The sequence below is a fragment of the Musca vetustissima genome, unplaced genomic scaffold (genome assembly GCF_032173495.1).
Source record: "Musca vetustissima isolate MV318-11 ecotype Yass unplaced genomic scaffold, APGP_CSIRO_Mvet_v1 utg18378, whole genome shotgun sequence".
Taxonomy (NCBI): Eukaryota; Metazoa; Arthropoda; class Insecta; order Diptera; family Muscidae; genus Musca; species Musca vetustissima.
In genome coordinates, this window is record NW_026883866.1 from 18,178 (window position 1) to 32,568 (window position 14,391).

At 36.6% G+C, this 14,391-nt stretch overlaps 1 protein-coding gene across 1 annotated transcript; it reads left to right on the plus strand.

Annotated features, from left to right (window-relative positions):
- The first annotated feature begins 6,456 nt into the window (after positions 1-6,456).
- On the plus strand, positions 6,457-12,914 carry LOC133330860 (nuclear hormone receptor FTZ-F1 beta-like). The gene is made up of 6 exons (XM_061539263.1): positions 6,457-8,452; positions 8,594-8,958; positions 9,022-9,181; positions 9,237-9,341; positions 12,597-12,751; positions 12,821-12,914. The coding sequence occupies exons 1-6, from the start codon at positions 6,457-6,459 to the stop codon at positions 12,902-12,904; spliced, it is 2,865 nt and encodes a 954-aa protein (XP_061395247.1). The 3' UTR covers positions 12,905-12,914.
- Positions 12,915-14,391: the final 1,477 nt, after the last annotated feature.

A 14,391-nucleotide genomic window follows, 5' to 3' on the forward strand; every position in this document is an offset into this window, starting at 1 on the left:
CCGACTGTAACTGTTGATCTTGTGCCACATAAACTTATCCTGCATAGCCGTATTAATTTTGCAGGAATGCCGAACGTAGACATGTCTTTAAACACATCTAAACGGATGGGGCTGTCGAATGTGGCTTTATAGTCGACTAATAGGTGATATGTGTCGATGTTTTTTTTCATGGGTCTTTTCCAGGATGTGGCGCAGAGTGAAAATCTGGTCAATAATGGATTTGCCAGGTCTGAAGCCGCATTGATCCAATAATAATTGATCCATTGGCTTCAGTCGTTCACACAGGACTTATTCCTCTATAGTTGGCACATATCGCCTTGTCTCCTTTTTTTGTGCACGGGGCACAGGATGCTGAGGTTCCAATCATTGAGCATGCATTCCTCTTGCCAAATTGTACTAATAAGCTGGTGCATGCTCTTGACCAGGATCTGACCACCAGTCTTGAATAGTTCGGCTGGTAGCCCATCGGCTCCTGCTGCTTTATTGTTCTTGAGCCGATTAATTGCTTTTGTGACCTCACCTTGCCTAGGTGGTATACATTCTATACCGTCATCTATTATTGGATCTGGGGTATCTTCTTTAACGCCACTATTTGATACCAGAAGATTTTCAAAATGCTCCTTCCAGATCCTCAGCACGCGGTCTGTATCTGTCATCAGGTTTCCTCCTTTATCTCTACAGGAGGATGTGCCTGCACCAAAGCCTTCGGTTTGGTGTTTTAACCGTTGGTAAAATTTCCGGACTTTATTCCGACTCCTATACATCTCGATTTGCTCACGCTCACGTTTTTCTTGTTATTTCCTTTTTCTTGCACCGCTACCTTAAGACGGCACAAGGTAATGGTCCAAATCGATATTCGCTCCTCGGATCGATCGGACGTCTAAAACACTGGATGGATGAATGCCTTCTGTCTATCACAACATGATCGATTTGATTTCTCGTTGTTCGATCGGGAGAAATCCATCGTATTTCCTGTAAGGCCACTAATATGGGCTTTGTACTTCTGGAGTACATCCGCCAAAGCGAATGGAGGGTATATTAATTTTGTCATTCCGTTTGTAACTCATCGAAATATTAATTTCCAACCCTATAAAGTATATATATTCTTGATCAGGCTAAAATTCTAAGACGATATAGCCATGTCCGTCCGTCAGTCTGTTGTAATCACGCTATCTTTTGAAGGAATTGAGATAGAGTGCTGAAATTTTGCATAGGTTTGTCTTTTGTCAGCAGGCAGGTCAAGTTCGAAGATGGGATATATCGGTCCACGTTTAGGTATAGCTATCATATAACGGTACCCCCAATTTTCGTTATTAAGGGGTTCTTTTGCGCGTTTTTCAACCGAATACGCTGAAATTTGGTACATTGGGTTCTTATTGGGTACTAAATGTATCCACAAAAAATTATAAATATAGGTCCACTTTTTCTGGTACGCCCCATATAACGGTGCCTCCTAATTTTCAGTTTTTTGGGTATTTTTCCACCGAGTTGGCTGTAATTTAGTATTTTAAGTTCTTAATAGGTAATAAATCTACCCACAAAAAATTATAAATATAGGTAAATTTTTTCGGATATCCCCCCATATAAGGGTACCCCCCCAATATTCGGTATTTTGGGGTTCTTGAGCGCGCTTTTCAACCGAATTCGCTGCAATTTGGTACATTGGGTTCTTATTGGGTACCAAATATCTCTGCTAAAAATTATAAATATCGGCAAACTTTTTCGTGTAACCCCCATATAAGGGCACCCCAAATTTTCGGTATTTTGAGGTTCTTGAGCGCGATTTTCAACCAAATACGCTGAAATTTGGTACATTGGGTTCTTATTGGGTATCATATATCTCTACTAAAAATTATAAATATCGGTCCACTTTTTCTGGTAGCCCCCATATAAGGGCACCCCAAATTTTCGGTATTTTGGGGTTCTTGAGCGCGATTTTCCACCGAATTCGCTGAAATTTGGTACATTGGGTTCTTATTGGGTACCAAATATCTCTATTAAAAATTGTAAATATCGGTCCACTTTTTCATTTCAAATACCTGTCAGTATATCTATGGTGGAGGGTATCCAAAGTTCGGCCCGGCCGAAGTTAACGCTTTTTCACTTGTTTATAGTTCTTATGGGTGAACTCGAGGCACATAGTTACCCCAGGTGACACCGCGGAATTGCCCCAATTGAGATGAAAGAGGGACCAAGATAAGCCTGGGCTTCGTCATGTTAAAACCAATCAGAGCCGTTGCTTGGTATCTATCATCCCCTACGTCACCCAACGCCTTAGTAAGGGCCTCCAAAAATTAATTTTCCCTTCTAGGGATTATAAAAATCCCTATGAAATAATTGTTAATATCCCTCCGGGATTATTAAAATCAAACTGAGATCTTTAAATTTCCTATGTGTAGAAGAACTTCCCTTTTATACGAATTATAGCAAATCGCTCGTCTACTGGAGTGGATCTGGAGACGAGATATTTTATTCTCCTATTTACCATAAATCCGCAGCCAAATTCTTTCCCCCGGGGAAATAAAAGTCCCTTAAATTCCCTTTTATAATTAAAATTTAATTTCCCCAAAAATATGTTTCTTCGTGCTCATCCGATATCCACACACATAATTCAAGGTCATTTACAAAAACAAACATGGCCTTAACGAACAACAATAGACTTAATTAAAAATTCTTAAGCGTGCTACTACTAGAAGAAGAAGAAGAAGAGGAACACCAGCATGACTAGTTGTCAATAAAATGTTGAATAAGTCAGAATTTCTGAAAAACAAAAAAGGTGTCATTGACCCCCTCTCCTGGCTGTGGCTGTTCGACACAACAAAGAATCGGCTTGTAAGAGGGAAACTAGCATAATAATGAAAATAACAATAACAACAACAACACAAAGCAACAATGCCGGCAAAAAACAGACACCATACAACAACAACTACGAAAATAATTAACATTTGTAGGTACATTAACCTTAACCGAATTCAACAGTTTCGATGTCGATTTTTTTTTTTTTTTTTTTTTGTTGGCCAATGTCGTGCCGTAGAACCTAACACAAATTTCAAAAAATTAAGAAGAAGAAAAATGTATGACAATTTATTCTGTGTGTTTTTGTGTGAAAAACGTCAATGGTAGAAATCATGAAAATTAAACAGAAACAAAAATCGGAGGTGCTAACAAGAATCACACTGGGCTGGGCAGCATCGAGACCAATAATGGTCTCGCACCATTCAAAGACACCAATAAGAGGGTAGATAAAAAGGCTAATGGAAATTTTCTAGAATTGGAATTTTCATCTCTCCTTTGAAACAACACCCTTTATAGTTTTTTTTTATATTGAATCAATAGCACGTTCTGATGACGCATTCCCGCTTAGCATATTCTCTCGCAGCTTTGTGATAATTTATGCTAATTGCTACGGCAAATTTTGATTACAAATTATGCCCGACTTTATTTTCTTCAAATAATTGATGGAAAACATTTTAAAAAATATTTATTTTCCAATACACCCTAATATACTCCCACCATCTGGCTTTCTTTATTTGAAGAAGAAAAAATAATAATTTAGAAAAATTGTCACAGTGAAATCTGTCACTTTGACATGAGTAATGACATGTCAATGTAATTATGTTCCTCCTTCTTGTTGTTGTTGCGATGGTCATGTATTCTAAAAATTTTGGATGGGTAGTTTCAACATCATTAACATTTCATGGAGATATGACTACTGCTAATTGTATTTACTTTGATGTCAAACGAAGAAGAAAATACCAAAAAATGACATTTGTTGAAATTTTCTTATTACTAAAAATTAAATATTTTTGTTTTAAGGAAAATTCCATATTTTTATTAGTTTTTATTGATTTTTTATATGAAATGTTAACATATTTAGGCTTTTCATATTTTTGTATAAAAGTGGAGACTTTTCTGCATATTTGAGCATTTAAAATTTTTCGAAAATCTTAAAAATTGATTTTGTACTAAAATTTAGTACACGTCGATTTTTGGCTCAAATGATTTCTCCTTAAATGGTGATTAATTTAAGATGTATTTTTCATATTTTTAAGCAGTACTAAAATTTAGTACTCTTTGATTTTCGGCAAAAATTAGGGTTTCTCGAGGATTTTTCTACTACAAAGTATGCCAAACATTAAAATAATAATTTTATGTTGACAATTTCTTAGTACTAAAAGTTCAATATTTTTGTTATAAGAAAAATTCTTTATTTTATTAGTTTTTAATGATTTTTAAATACAATTTTCCAAATTTTATATTTTTCGATTAAATTTCAAAAATTTCTGCATATTTTAGCATTTAAAATTTTTCGAAAATCTTAAAAATTGATTTTGTACTAAAATTTAGTACACGTCGATTTTTAGACCAAATTATTTCTCCTTCAATGGTGATTAATTTAAGGTGCATTTTATGCATTTTCAAGCAGTACTAAATTTTAGTACTTTTTGATTTTCCGCAAAAATTAGTGTTTCTGTAGCATTTTTCTACTAAAACATATGACAGCCATTGAAATAATATTTTTTTCTTGAAATTTTCTTTGTACTAAAAATTTAATATTTTTGTTATAAAGAAAATTCAATATTTTTATGAGCTTCTGATTAATTTCTATATAAAATTTTAAAAATTTTGTGAATTTCATATTTTTCTATTAAATTTCACATTTTTCTGCATATTTTAGCATTTAAAATTTTTCAAAAATAGTAAAAATTGATTTTGTACTAAAATTTAGTACACGTCGATTTTTAGCTCTAATGATTTCTCCTTCAATGACGATTAGTTTAAGATGCATTTTATGTATTTTCAAGCAGCACTAAATTTTAGTACTCCTTAAGTTTCCACAAAAATTTGGTTTTCTTGAGGTTTTTTCTTCTAAAACATATGGCAGCCATTGAAATAATAATTTTATGTTAAAATTTTCTTAGTACTAAAAAGTAAATATTTTTCTTATAAGAAAAATCTCTTATTTTTATCAGTTTTTTATTAATTTCCATATAAAATTTGAAAAATTTTGTGAATTTCATATTTTTCTATTAAACTTCAGATTTTTCTGTATATTTTGGCATTTTAAATTTTCCAAAAATCTTAAAAATTGATTTTGTACTAAAATTTAGTACTCGCCGATTTTTGGCTCAAATGATTTCTCCTTCAATGGTGATTAATTTAAGATGTATTTTTTATATTTTTAAGCAGTACTAAATTTTAGTACTCGTTGATTTTTGGCAAAAATTAGGGTTTCTCGAGCATTTTTCTTCTAAAACATATGGCAGCCATTGAAATAATAATTTTATGTTGACATTTTCTTAGTACTAAAAATTAAATATTTTTCGTTATAAAAAAATTCAATATTTTTATGAGCTTTTAATTAATTTCTATAAAAAATTTTAACATTTTTTTTGATTTTTATATTTTTCTAACAAATTTTAGATTTTTCTCTTTATTTTAGCATTTTAAATTTTTCGAAAATCCTAAAAATTAATGTTGTACTAAAATTTAGTACACGTCGATTTTTGGCTCAAATGATTTCTCTTTCAATGACGATTAGTTTAATATGCATTTTATGTATTTACAAGCAGTACTAAATTTTAGTACTCATTGATTTTCGGTAAAAATTAGGTTTTCTCGAGGGTTTTTGTACTAGAATGTATGCCATCCATTAACATAATACTTTTGTTTTGACATTTTTTTAATACTAAAAATAAAATATTTTTGTTATAAGGAAAATCCCATATTTTTATTAGTATTCATTGATTTTAAAATATAATTTTTAAAAATTTTCCGAATTTTATATTTTTCTATTAAATTTCAGATTTTTCTGTATATTTTAGCATTTAAAATTTTTCGAAAATCTTAAAAATTGATTTTGTACTAAAATTTAGTACACGTCGATTTTCGTCGCAAATTATTTCTCCTTCGATGCTGATTAATTTAAGGTGCATATTATGCATTTTTATCCGGTACTAAATTTTAGTACTCCTTGATTTTCAATAAAAAATTAGCTCAAATGATTTCTCCTCCGATGCTGATTAATTTAAGGTGCATATATGTATTTTCAAGCAGTACTAAATTTTAGTACTCCTCGAATTTCCTCCAAAAAATGAGGATTTTTTCCCGATTTTTTTTATTGTTTAATTAATTCCTTTTTTCCTTCTATCTTCTCTTTCCAGGCATTTTTAGTACAACACCATGCTACTACATGATCAACGACATTTATCAAATTTTTATAGAAAATTTTTAACATAAAGAAAAGCAACAACAACAAAAAATGCACAAAACAATCAAATCAATTTAAGGAAAAAACAACAACAACCCCAAGACTTAAATCTACAACAACAAAAGGCCAATTATTTTAAAAAAAGAAAAGGAGGGCGTTGAACGCCCTTCGTAATTCTACAAAAAAAGACTAAAAAAAATTAGCAGAAAAAAGACTTAAAATTTTTTTACAACAACAACAAAAATATGTCAACAATAAAAACGGAAAATCTGGCGGGACCAGCTGTGGTCACAACATCAGGTTCGTCATCATCAGCCTCCTTTCAATTGCCGGTTAATATGTGTACCACAGGGTCCACAAATAATGGAGGAGGTGGTCCGGGAGGTGGAGGGGGAGGTGGTCCTAGCGGGTCTTCTGGAGTTGCAGTGGGTTCCTCTGGTGGTGTCATTACCACCACGACCACCACCACCCGCAACAACATCTCCGTAACAAATATCAAATGCGAAGTAGACGAAGGCGGCGGCGGATCTACATCCCTAGCGAATGGCAATATCGTCTCGGTGGGTCATTTTTATAATGGCTCTAGAACGACAACAACGACCACAACAGGTGCAATTATTGGTGGTGGCCCTCCGGGTGTCATAACCTCCGGTCATGCTGTACGCATTCCAGTGACAAAATCGGAAGAATCCGATTCCGAGACGGAATTAACAAATATTGAGAATTTAAAAGTGACCCGCAGGGTTAGCTCCAGCACGGCGGTGATGACTTCCTCCAGCAATCATCAGAATCATCATGGCCCCCGGCCCATGTCCTGGGAGGGTGAATTATCGGATAATGATGAAGATACCCGGGAGGCGGAACTCATGGACACGGATACCACCATGAGTAATGGTGTAGGCGGGGGAGGAGGTGGTGAAGGAGGAGGCTGCCAAGAGCCCTCAAATGCCGTGGCGGTTATAAAAAGTGAGGCCACCACCACCACACCCTCTATGATGCTGCTGCAGGAGCCTCCCCACATCAAACCCGAATTACCCGATTTCCAACATCACAGCAGTGGTGGTAGCAACCCGACGGCCAGCTCCATCTATGGCCATGCCAAACTGAAATTGGCCCCCACCCAAAGTGATCCGATCAATTTGAAATATGAACCACCCGATCATGGGGCCGCGAATACCACCACCTCCCTGGTGAATTCTCCCCTGCTGGCCCGTCAAAAGTCCACCACAGTTTTGCCTCATCTGCCTGCCAACCCCAGTCCCGATTCTGCCATACATTCCGTTTATACGCACAGCTCACCCTCCCAATCACCGTTGACGTCCCGCCATGCCCCCTACACGCCGTCACTGTCACGCAATAACAGTGATGCCTCCCACAGCTCTTGCTATTCCTATTCATCGGAATTCAGTCCCACCCATTCGCCCATACAGGGTAGACACCAGGCGACGGGTTCTGCGGCTGGGCCTCATGTGGTCTATGGCGGTGGGACACATAGTTTCAATGGTTCCGCAGCTAACTCCTTACATCATTCCACTTTGCTGTATCGGCCCCTGGCGGCAGGTTCGGCCGGAGGTTCTTCATCCTCCCTGAAAATGGATAGCATGTCCAATGAAGTGCAAAATTTGTCCATGGATGCCGCCGCCACGTCCTCTTCATCCGCTTCGTCCACCCCGTATGGCTTGACCACCGACCCTGCCACAGGGCTGCCAGCCTCCCCTGCGGCGGGTATCTCCCGTCAACAACTTATCAACTCACCCTGCCCTATTTGCGGTGATAAAATCTCCGGCTTCCATTATGGCATCTTCTCGTGTGAATCCTGCAAGGGGTTCTTCAAACGTACCGTCCAAAATCGCAAGAACTATGTATGTGTGCGGGGTGGGCCATGTGCCGTCAGCATTACGACGAGGAAAAAATGTCCCGCTTGTCGTTTTGATAAATGTCTGCAAAAGGGTATGAAATTGGAGGCCATTCGGGAGGATCGTACCAGGGGAGGGCGTTCTACTTATCAGTGCTCATATACCCTACCGAATTCGATTATGAGCCCCTTGCTGAGTCCAGAACAGCAACAGCATCATTCGCAGCAACATCAGTCGTCTTCGACCTCGTCGGTTCAAAATCTCCTGAGCCCACAACAACAAACGCAGCTACAACATCAATTACAACAACGATTAAATCCAGCTCTGCATTCTCCACATCATCAGCAGCAGCCGGGAGCGGGAGCGGGAACGGCGGGGGCCAATAATTCACATCCACAAAATAATGGTTTCATGACTGGGGGGCCGGCCACCATTAAAACCGAACTACCCGATGTTGGCTACATTAAGGCTGCAAATTCCGCCCACTCACCCTCTCCCCTGAATGGTGGGGGGCTACACAACTCACCCCGTAATCATTCGACAAACTGTTCCACCACTTCCGCATCTTCTTCCTCCACCTCCAACAACAGTATTCCCCAACTTCTCCAAGAGATAATGGATGTTGAACATCTTTGGCAATATACCGATGCCGAATTGGCACGGCTCAATCAACCCTTGGCAACGTCATCCAGTACCAGCTCCTCCTCATCATCGTCCACCACCGACTCCACAGCAGCTGCCAGTCAAATGACCAATCCACTGCTGGCCAGTGCAGGTCTATCATCGAGCACCAATCCCGATTTGATTGCCCATCTGTGTAAGGTGGCCGATCATCGGCTCTACAAGATTGTGAAGTGGTGTAAAAGTTTGCCGCTTTTCAAAAATATTTCGGTATGCCTCTCTCATCCCTCTATTTTAAATAAAAATTATCAAATTCTCTTTCCTCTCCCTCAGATTGACGATCAAATTTGCCTCCTGATCAATTCATGGTGTGAACTTTTACTATTCTCTTGCTGCTATCGTTCCATCGATGTACCGGGAGAAATTAAAATGTCCATGGGTAAAAAGATTAATCTGGCCGAGGCGAAATTAACTGGTTTTCAGGTAAGTCCCAATCAATTTTTATTAATGAAGGAAATTTTGAAATATATCTTTTTTCGATTCTCCACAGCCCTGCATTGAACGAATGCTGAATCTGACAGACCATTTAAGACGTTTGCGAGTCGATCGCTATGAATATGTGGCAATGAAAGTGATTGTTCTACTGCAATCGGGTAAGATTTTGGAAAGACAAAATGAAAAATCCACAGGATTTTTGAAAATATTTTTAGAGGTCTACAAGAGGCTTGGATTTTTTCAAAATATGTTTTAGAGTTCTATAGGAGTCGTGGATTTTTAAAAACGTTTTTAGAGGTCTACAGGAATCGGATGCGAGGATTTTTTATAACTATTCTGTAGACCTCTGAAAGTCTACAGAAGGCGTGAATTTTTTTAAAATAATTTTTAGGGGTCTACAGAAGTCGTGGATCTTATTCTACAGTGACCTGTTATAGTCCCCACAATGAAATAGAGATTTAAATCTCTATTTTATGGGACAGCAGTGAAGAAGTTATTCGGCGAGAGAATTCAGGCCAGATATCTTTTAAGATTCTGCAACCAGGTTCTCTCGACCATATGTTACCGACTACCACACCGTAGAACAAGCGGTGGTTTCACAGATCTCTCAATCGGAAAATTGGACGATTGTGAGCCCGCTCGAGAAAGCTCGTCGGCAATCTCGTTCCCTTCAATGTCACTATGCCCAGGAACCCAAAATAAACTAACTATCTGTCGTGTATGATTCAGAGCGGTCTTGCAATCAAGAACTGCTTTTGAGTTTATAGTACACGACTTCACCGTCTTGATGGCCGCCTGACTATCGACATATATAGTCACCGGTCCCGTAATATCGGCAGTAAGTGTTTTGACTAACTCGGCCGCTTTCGTGATTGCAAGGATTTCTGCTTGAAAAACGCTACAAAGATTGTTAAGTTATGTTGAGGATACTAGCATCCATGCATCCGTTTCTCGGAGCCTCAGAGCACATATGACCGCTTGGAATTAATTCAGAATCTCCAGTGGTTGGAGATTCAGGATCATATTCTAGGCTGCCTGTGGTGTACTTCTTAGCGCTCCGGTAATCAGGATCGAAGCCGATCGCTGTACTGAATTTAATTTTGTCAGCAGTATATTTTTCTTGACCCCCTGCCACCATACAAGGCAATCATAAGTAAGAATGGGGAGAACGACCGTCACATACAGCCAGTGTATGATCTCCGGCCTTAGTCCCCAGCACTTACCTATGGAATTCTTGCATAAGTAGAGTGCTAACAGTCCTTTCTTAGAGCTTTCCTTAACAATCCTATTCCACATTAATTTGCAGTGAAAGATTGTACCAGAAAGGGTTAGGGTCACTTTTTCCCAGTGATGGCGGGCGGAAACTAGGAATCTTACGTTTCCTAGTGAAGAGCACCAATTCTTTCTTAGTGGGGTTTACACCAAGACAGACTCTTATAGAATATCTGAAATTGTCATTAGAAATTTCCCACTAACCAGCAAGACTACATCATCGGCATAGGATATATTCTTTATCTTTAGATGATCGAACTTCAGCTTCGGAATAAGCATTTTTTACATATAAAAACTACTTTCAGATTGTCTAAAGGGGTAGTAATTTCAACCTTCCTTCCTGTCATCTTCAAATGCTTCCCCCTGAGTGCATGCATATAAACCATATTTTCAGAAGATCTAAATAGATTGGTCACCTATAAAAATATTCGTCCGGTATTCTTTTTTTGTTGACTTTAAAACCCTTCTTACTTTCGTCTTTTGGCTTATAAAGGGTACTTTTCGGTCTACCATTAAAACTCGGGTTTTGTTTCTCCATTTTGGTTCGAAATAAAACCTTTCTTACGGTTGCGCCTATGAAGATCCCTATCGCCTATAATGACAACCATTTGTAAACCCGGATAACCATATGGTCAATAGACCAAGGATTACCTCTTATGTATCTGTAATAGTGTCAACCATGAATAACATCCAGACTTCAAAATAGCATCCTTTCGGTAAAGAAGTTTCCTTCCTCCCATCTTTATATTCTTTGAAAAATAGTCAATACTAGCATATACCCGTTACTTCGTTAGTGAATGTGGGAAGTATTTAGAACCCAATACCAAACATAATTAACACTTTTGGAACCGTTTAGTACCTATGTTCTCTTATAGTACTTTTTTCCAAAACTACCTCCATATCTCAACCCTACACACCAATTCTGTACAAAATTTAGCACACATTAGTATGAATTTCCAGAACTTCCTACAAATCCCAATCCTACACTCTAACAGTGATCCTAATCATTTGATACCATTTTGTACACATTAGTATAAATGTCCAAAATATTCTACGTAGCCCAATCCTACATCCCAACAGTAACCCTAAGGCCAAATTTCAGCTGTATTGGTTCACCAAAAATTTAATTTGTACCAAATTTAGTACACATTAGCACGAATTTCCAAAACATTCTACAAAGCCAAACCCTACACCCCAACAGTGATTCTAACATCAAATTTGTCGGTTCACCCAAATATAAATTTGGTACCATTTACTACACATTAGAACGAATTTCCAAAATTTTCTTCATAGCTCAATACTACATACTAACAAAGATCGTAACTCCAAATAGCAGGACTCCAACTCTATCAGTTTACACAAAATTCAAATTGTACCAAATTTAGTACAATTTAGTACCAATATGTATGAATTTCCAAAACTACATTTATTTCCAAATTAGTACGAAACTTTCCACAAAGCCCAATCCTACACCCCAAATTTCAAAATTCCAGCTAAATCGGTTCACTCAAACCCGCATTTGGTACCATTTAAATGGTACAAAATTTAGTTCACATTAGAACGAATTTTCAAAATTCTCTAAATACCATAATCCTACACCCCAACAGTGGTCCTGACTCAAATTGCATTACTCCAGCTCTATCGGTTCACCCAAATCCAAATTGAACCAATTAAAGTACGTTTTAGTACTTTTCGTACACATAAGAAAAAAAATCCAAAACTACGTATATATGCCAATCCTCCACTTCGACGGTAATGTTAATTTAAATTTTCAGGATTCCAACTCGATTTGTACCTCCAAATTAAATTTGTACCGAATATAGTACCATATAGTACTTTTCGTATACATAAGTACACGCTTCCAAAGTCAGCTCCTTACATCGACCCTGCTTCTCAACCTTAATTTGCATTCCAAATTTCAAGTTTTTAGCTCTATCCATTAACATGCTACGAAATTGTACTAAAATTAATACATTTTAGTGCTTTTCGCATACTTTTAGTTCGAGTGTCCATAAAAATGTAAAAAAGTAGTGATATCATAGACTTCTTCGGGGCAGACTGTACTCGTTTAATTTTATAATGAATATTCAAAAAAATTTTTTTTAATTCATTGATAAATTTTTTTCTCTTTATATTTTTAGACACTTCGGAACTCCAAGAACCCGTCAAGGTACGTGAATGCCAAGAAAAGGCATTGCAAAGTTTGCAGGCCTACACATTGGCTAACTATCCGGAGACGCCATCGAAATTTGGTGAATTGCTGCTGCGCATACCCGATCTACAGAGAACTTGTCAGGTGAGTTAACATATTTCAAATACCAAATTGAAATCAATAATTGAAATTGATTTTTTTTCTCTTTTACAGCTTGGCAAAGAAATGCTCTCGATAAAATCTCGTGATGGCAATGATTTCAACTTACTTATGGAACTTCTGCGTGGAGAACATTGACGAAAGCCTTGCAATATGACGTCAACAACAACAACAACATTTCATTGCATTATCCGCATCATCTGCATCAGCATTAACATCAACAAAATTAGGAAAATATTTGTTGTTGTTGTGCAATACCTCACTGGGGGTATCACAAGAACAACAGCAACAACAATAGCATCTACTTTTTGCAAAAGTAGAGGAGAATATCAACAAAAACAATATATTTTTTTATATATAGATATAAAAAAAAACGAAGAATTAAACATAAAAAAGTTTATAAACAATTTTTTTTGATAAGTATTTTTTTATACTATATATATATTTTTTTTTCTAGTATACTTTAAGATTATGAAAAAAAACAACAACAACTAAATTCTTTTTATTTTTTTTCTTTTTTGTTTTTGTAAGATCAACTACAAAATAAGTAATCTATATATAAATATTTTTTTATTAATTAAAATAATTCAAAAAACAAGAGATGTGCCTAATAACAAATTAAAATGAAAAAAAAATAATTAAATAATTAATTAATTATAATAATAAAAAACAAATTATAAAAAAAAAATAATAATTTATGTGAATTTTTTGTTTTTCATTTTTCTGTTTTCAAATTATTTGGATATATTAAAAACACAAATATTTTTTTAGATTTTTTAAAAAATAATTTTTTTTTATTTTCTTAAAAAAATACGATACCTTTACCAAGGCGTGGATTTTTTAAAAATAATTTTTCGAGACCTTTACCAAGGCGTGGATTTTTTAAAAATATTTTTTCGAGACCTTTACCAAAGCGTGGATTTTTTACAAATATTTTTTCCAAATTTGTTTCTCCAGATTCACTCCAGTAGATGAGCGAATTGCTATAATCCGTATAAAAGCGAAGTTCTTCTACATCAGTCTCATTTGAGCCCATGCTCCGGCCGAAGAAAAAGATGAACAGCCCAAAGACATATTTTACGAGCGCCTAGAAAACAGCATATGATCGTTGCCCTGGCCATGACATTAAAATTCTGCTAGGAGATTTTAATGCAAAAATCGGAAGGGAAAATATCCTTGGCCCCACCGTCGGAAAATTCAGCCTCCATGAAGAACATCAGACAACGGCATGAGGTTGATTGACTTCGAGGCAGCAAAAAACTTGGTAGTTAGCAGCACCAGATTCAAGCATTTCGATATACACAAGGCAACTTCGATTTCTCCCGATCGAACAACGAGAAATTAAATCGATTATGTTGTGATAGACGGTAGGCATTCATCCAGTGTTTTAAACGTCCCATCGATCCGAGGAGCGAATATCGATTTGGACCATTACCTTGTGGCAGCCAAAGTACGCACCCGTCTTAATGTAGCAGCAAAGGTGCGATCTAATGTAACACGGAAACTCGAAGTCGAAAAGCTGCAAACACATTAGGTAGCCGAGGCCTTCACCGCTCAACTTACCCAACTGCTTGACGAAAGCACCCCTTGTCCCGATAATAGTATAGAAGCACAATGGTAAAGAA

Coding starts and splice junctions, on each gene's coding strand:
- LOC133330860 (XM_061539263.1), top strand. CDS start 6,457: ATGTCAACAATAAAAACGGAAAATCTGGCGGGACCAGCTGTGGTCACA. Junction 8,453..8,593: donor GGGAACGGCGGGGGCCAATA/ATTCACATCCAC, acceptor TACACAACTCAC/CCCGTAATCATTCGACAAAC. Junction 8,959..9,021: donor CGCTTTTCAAAAATATTTCG/GTATGCCTCTCT, acceptor CCTCTCCCTCAG/ATTGACGATCAAATTTGCCT.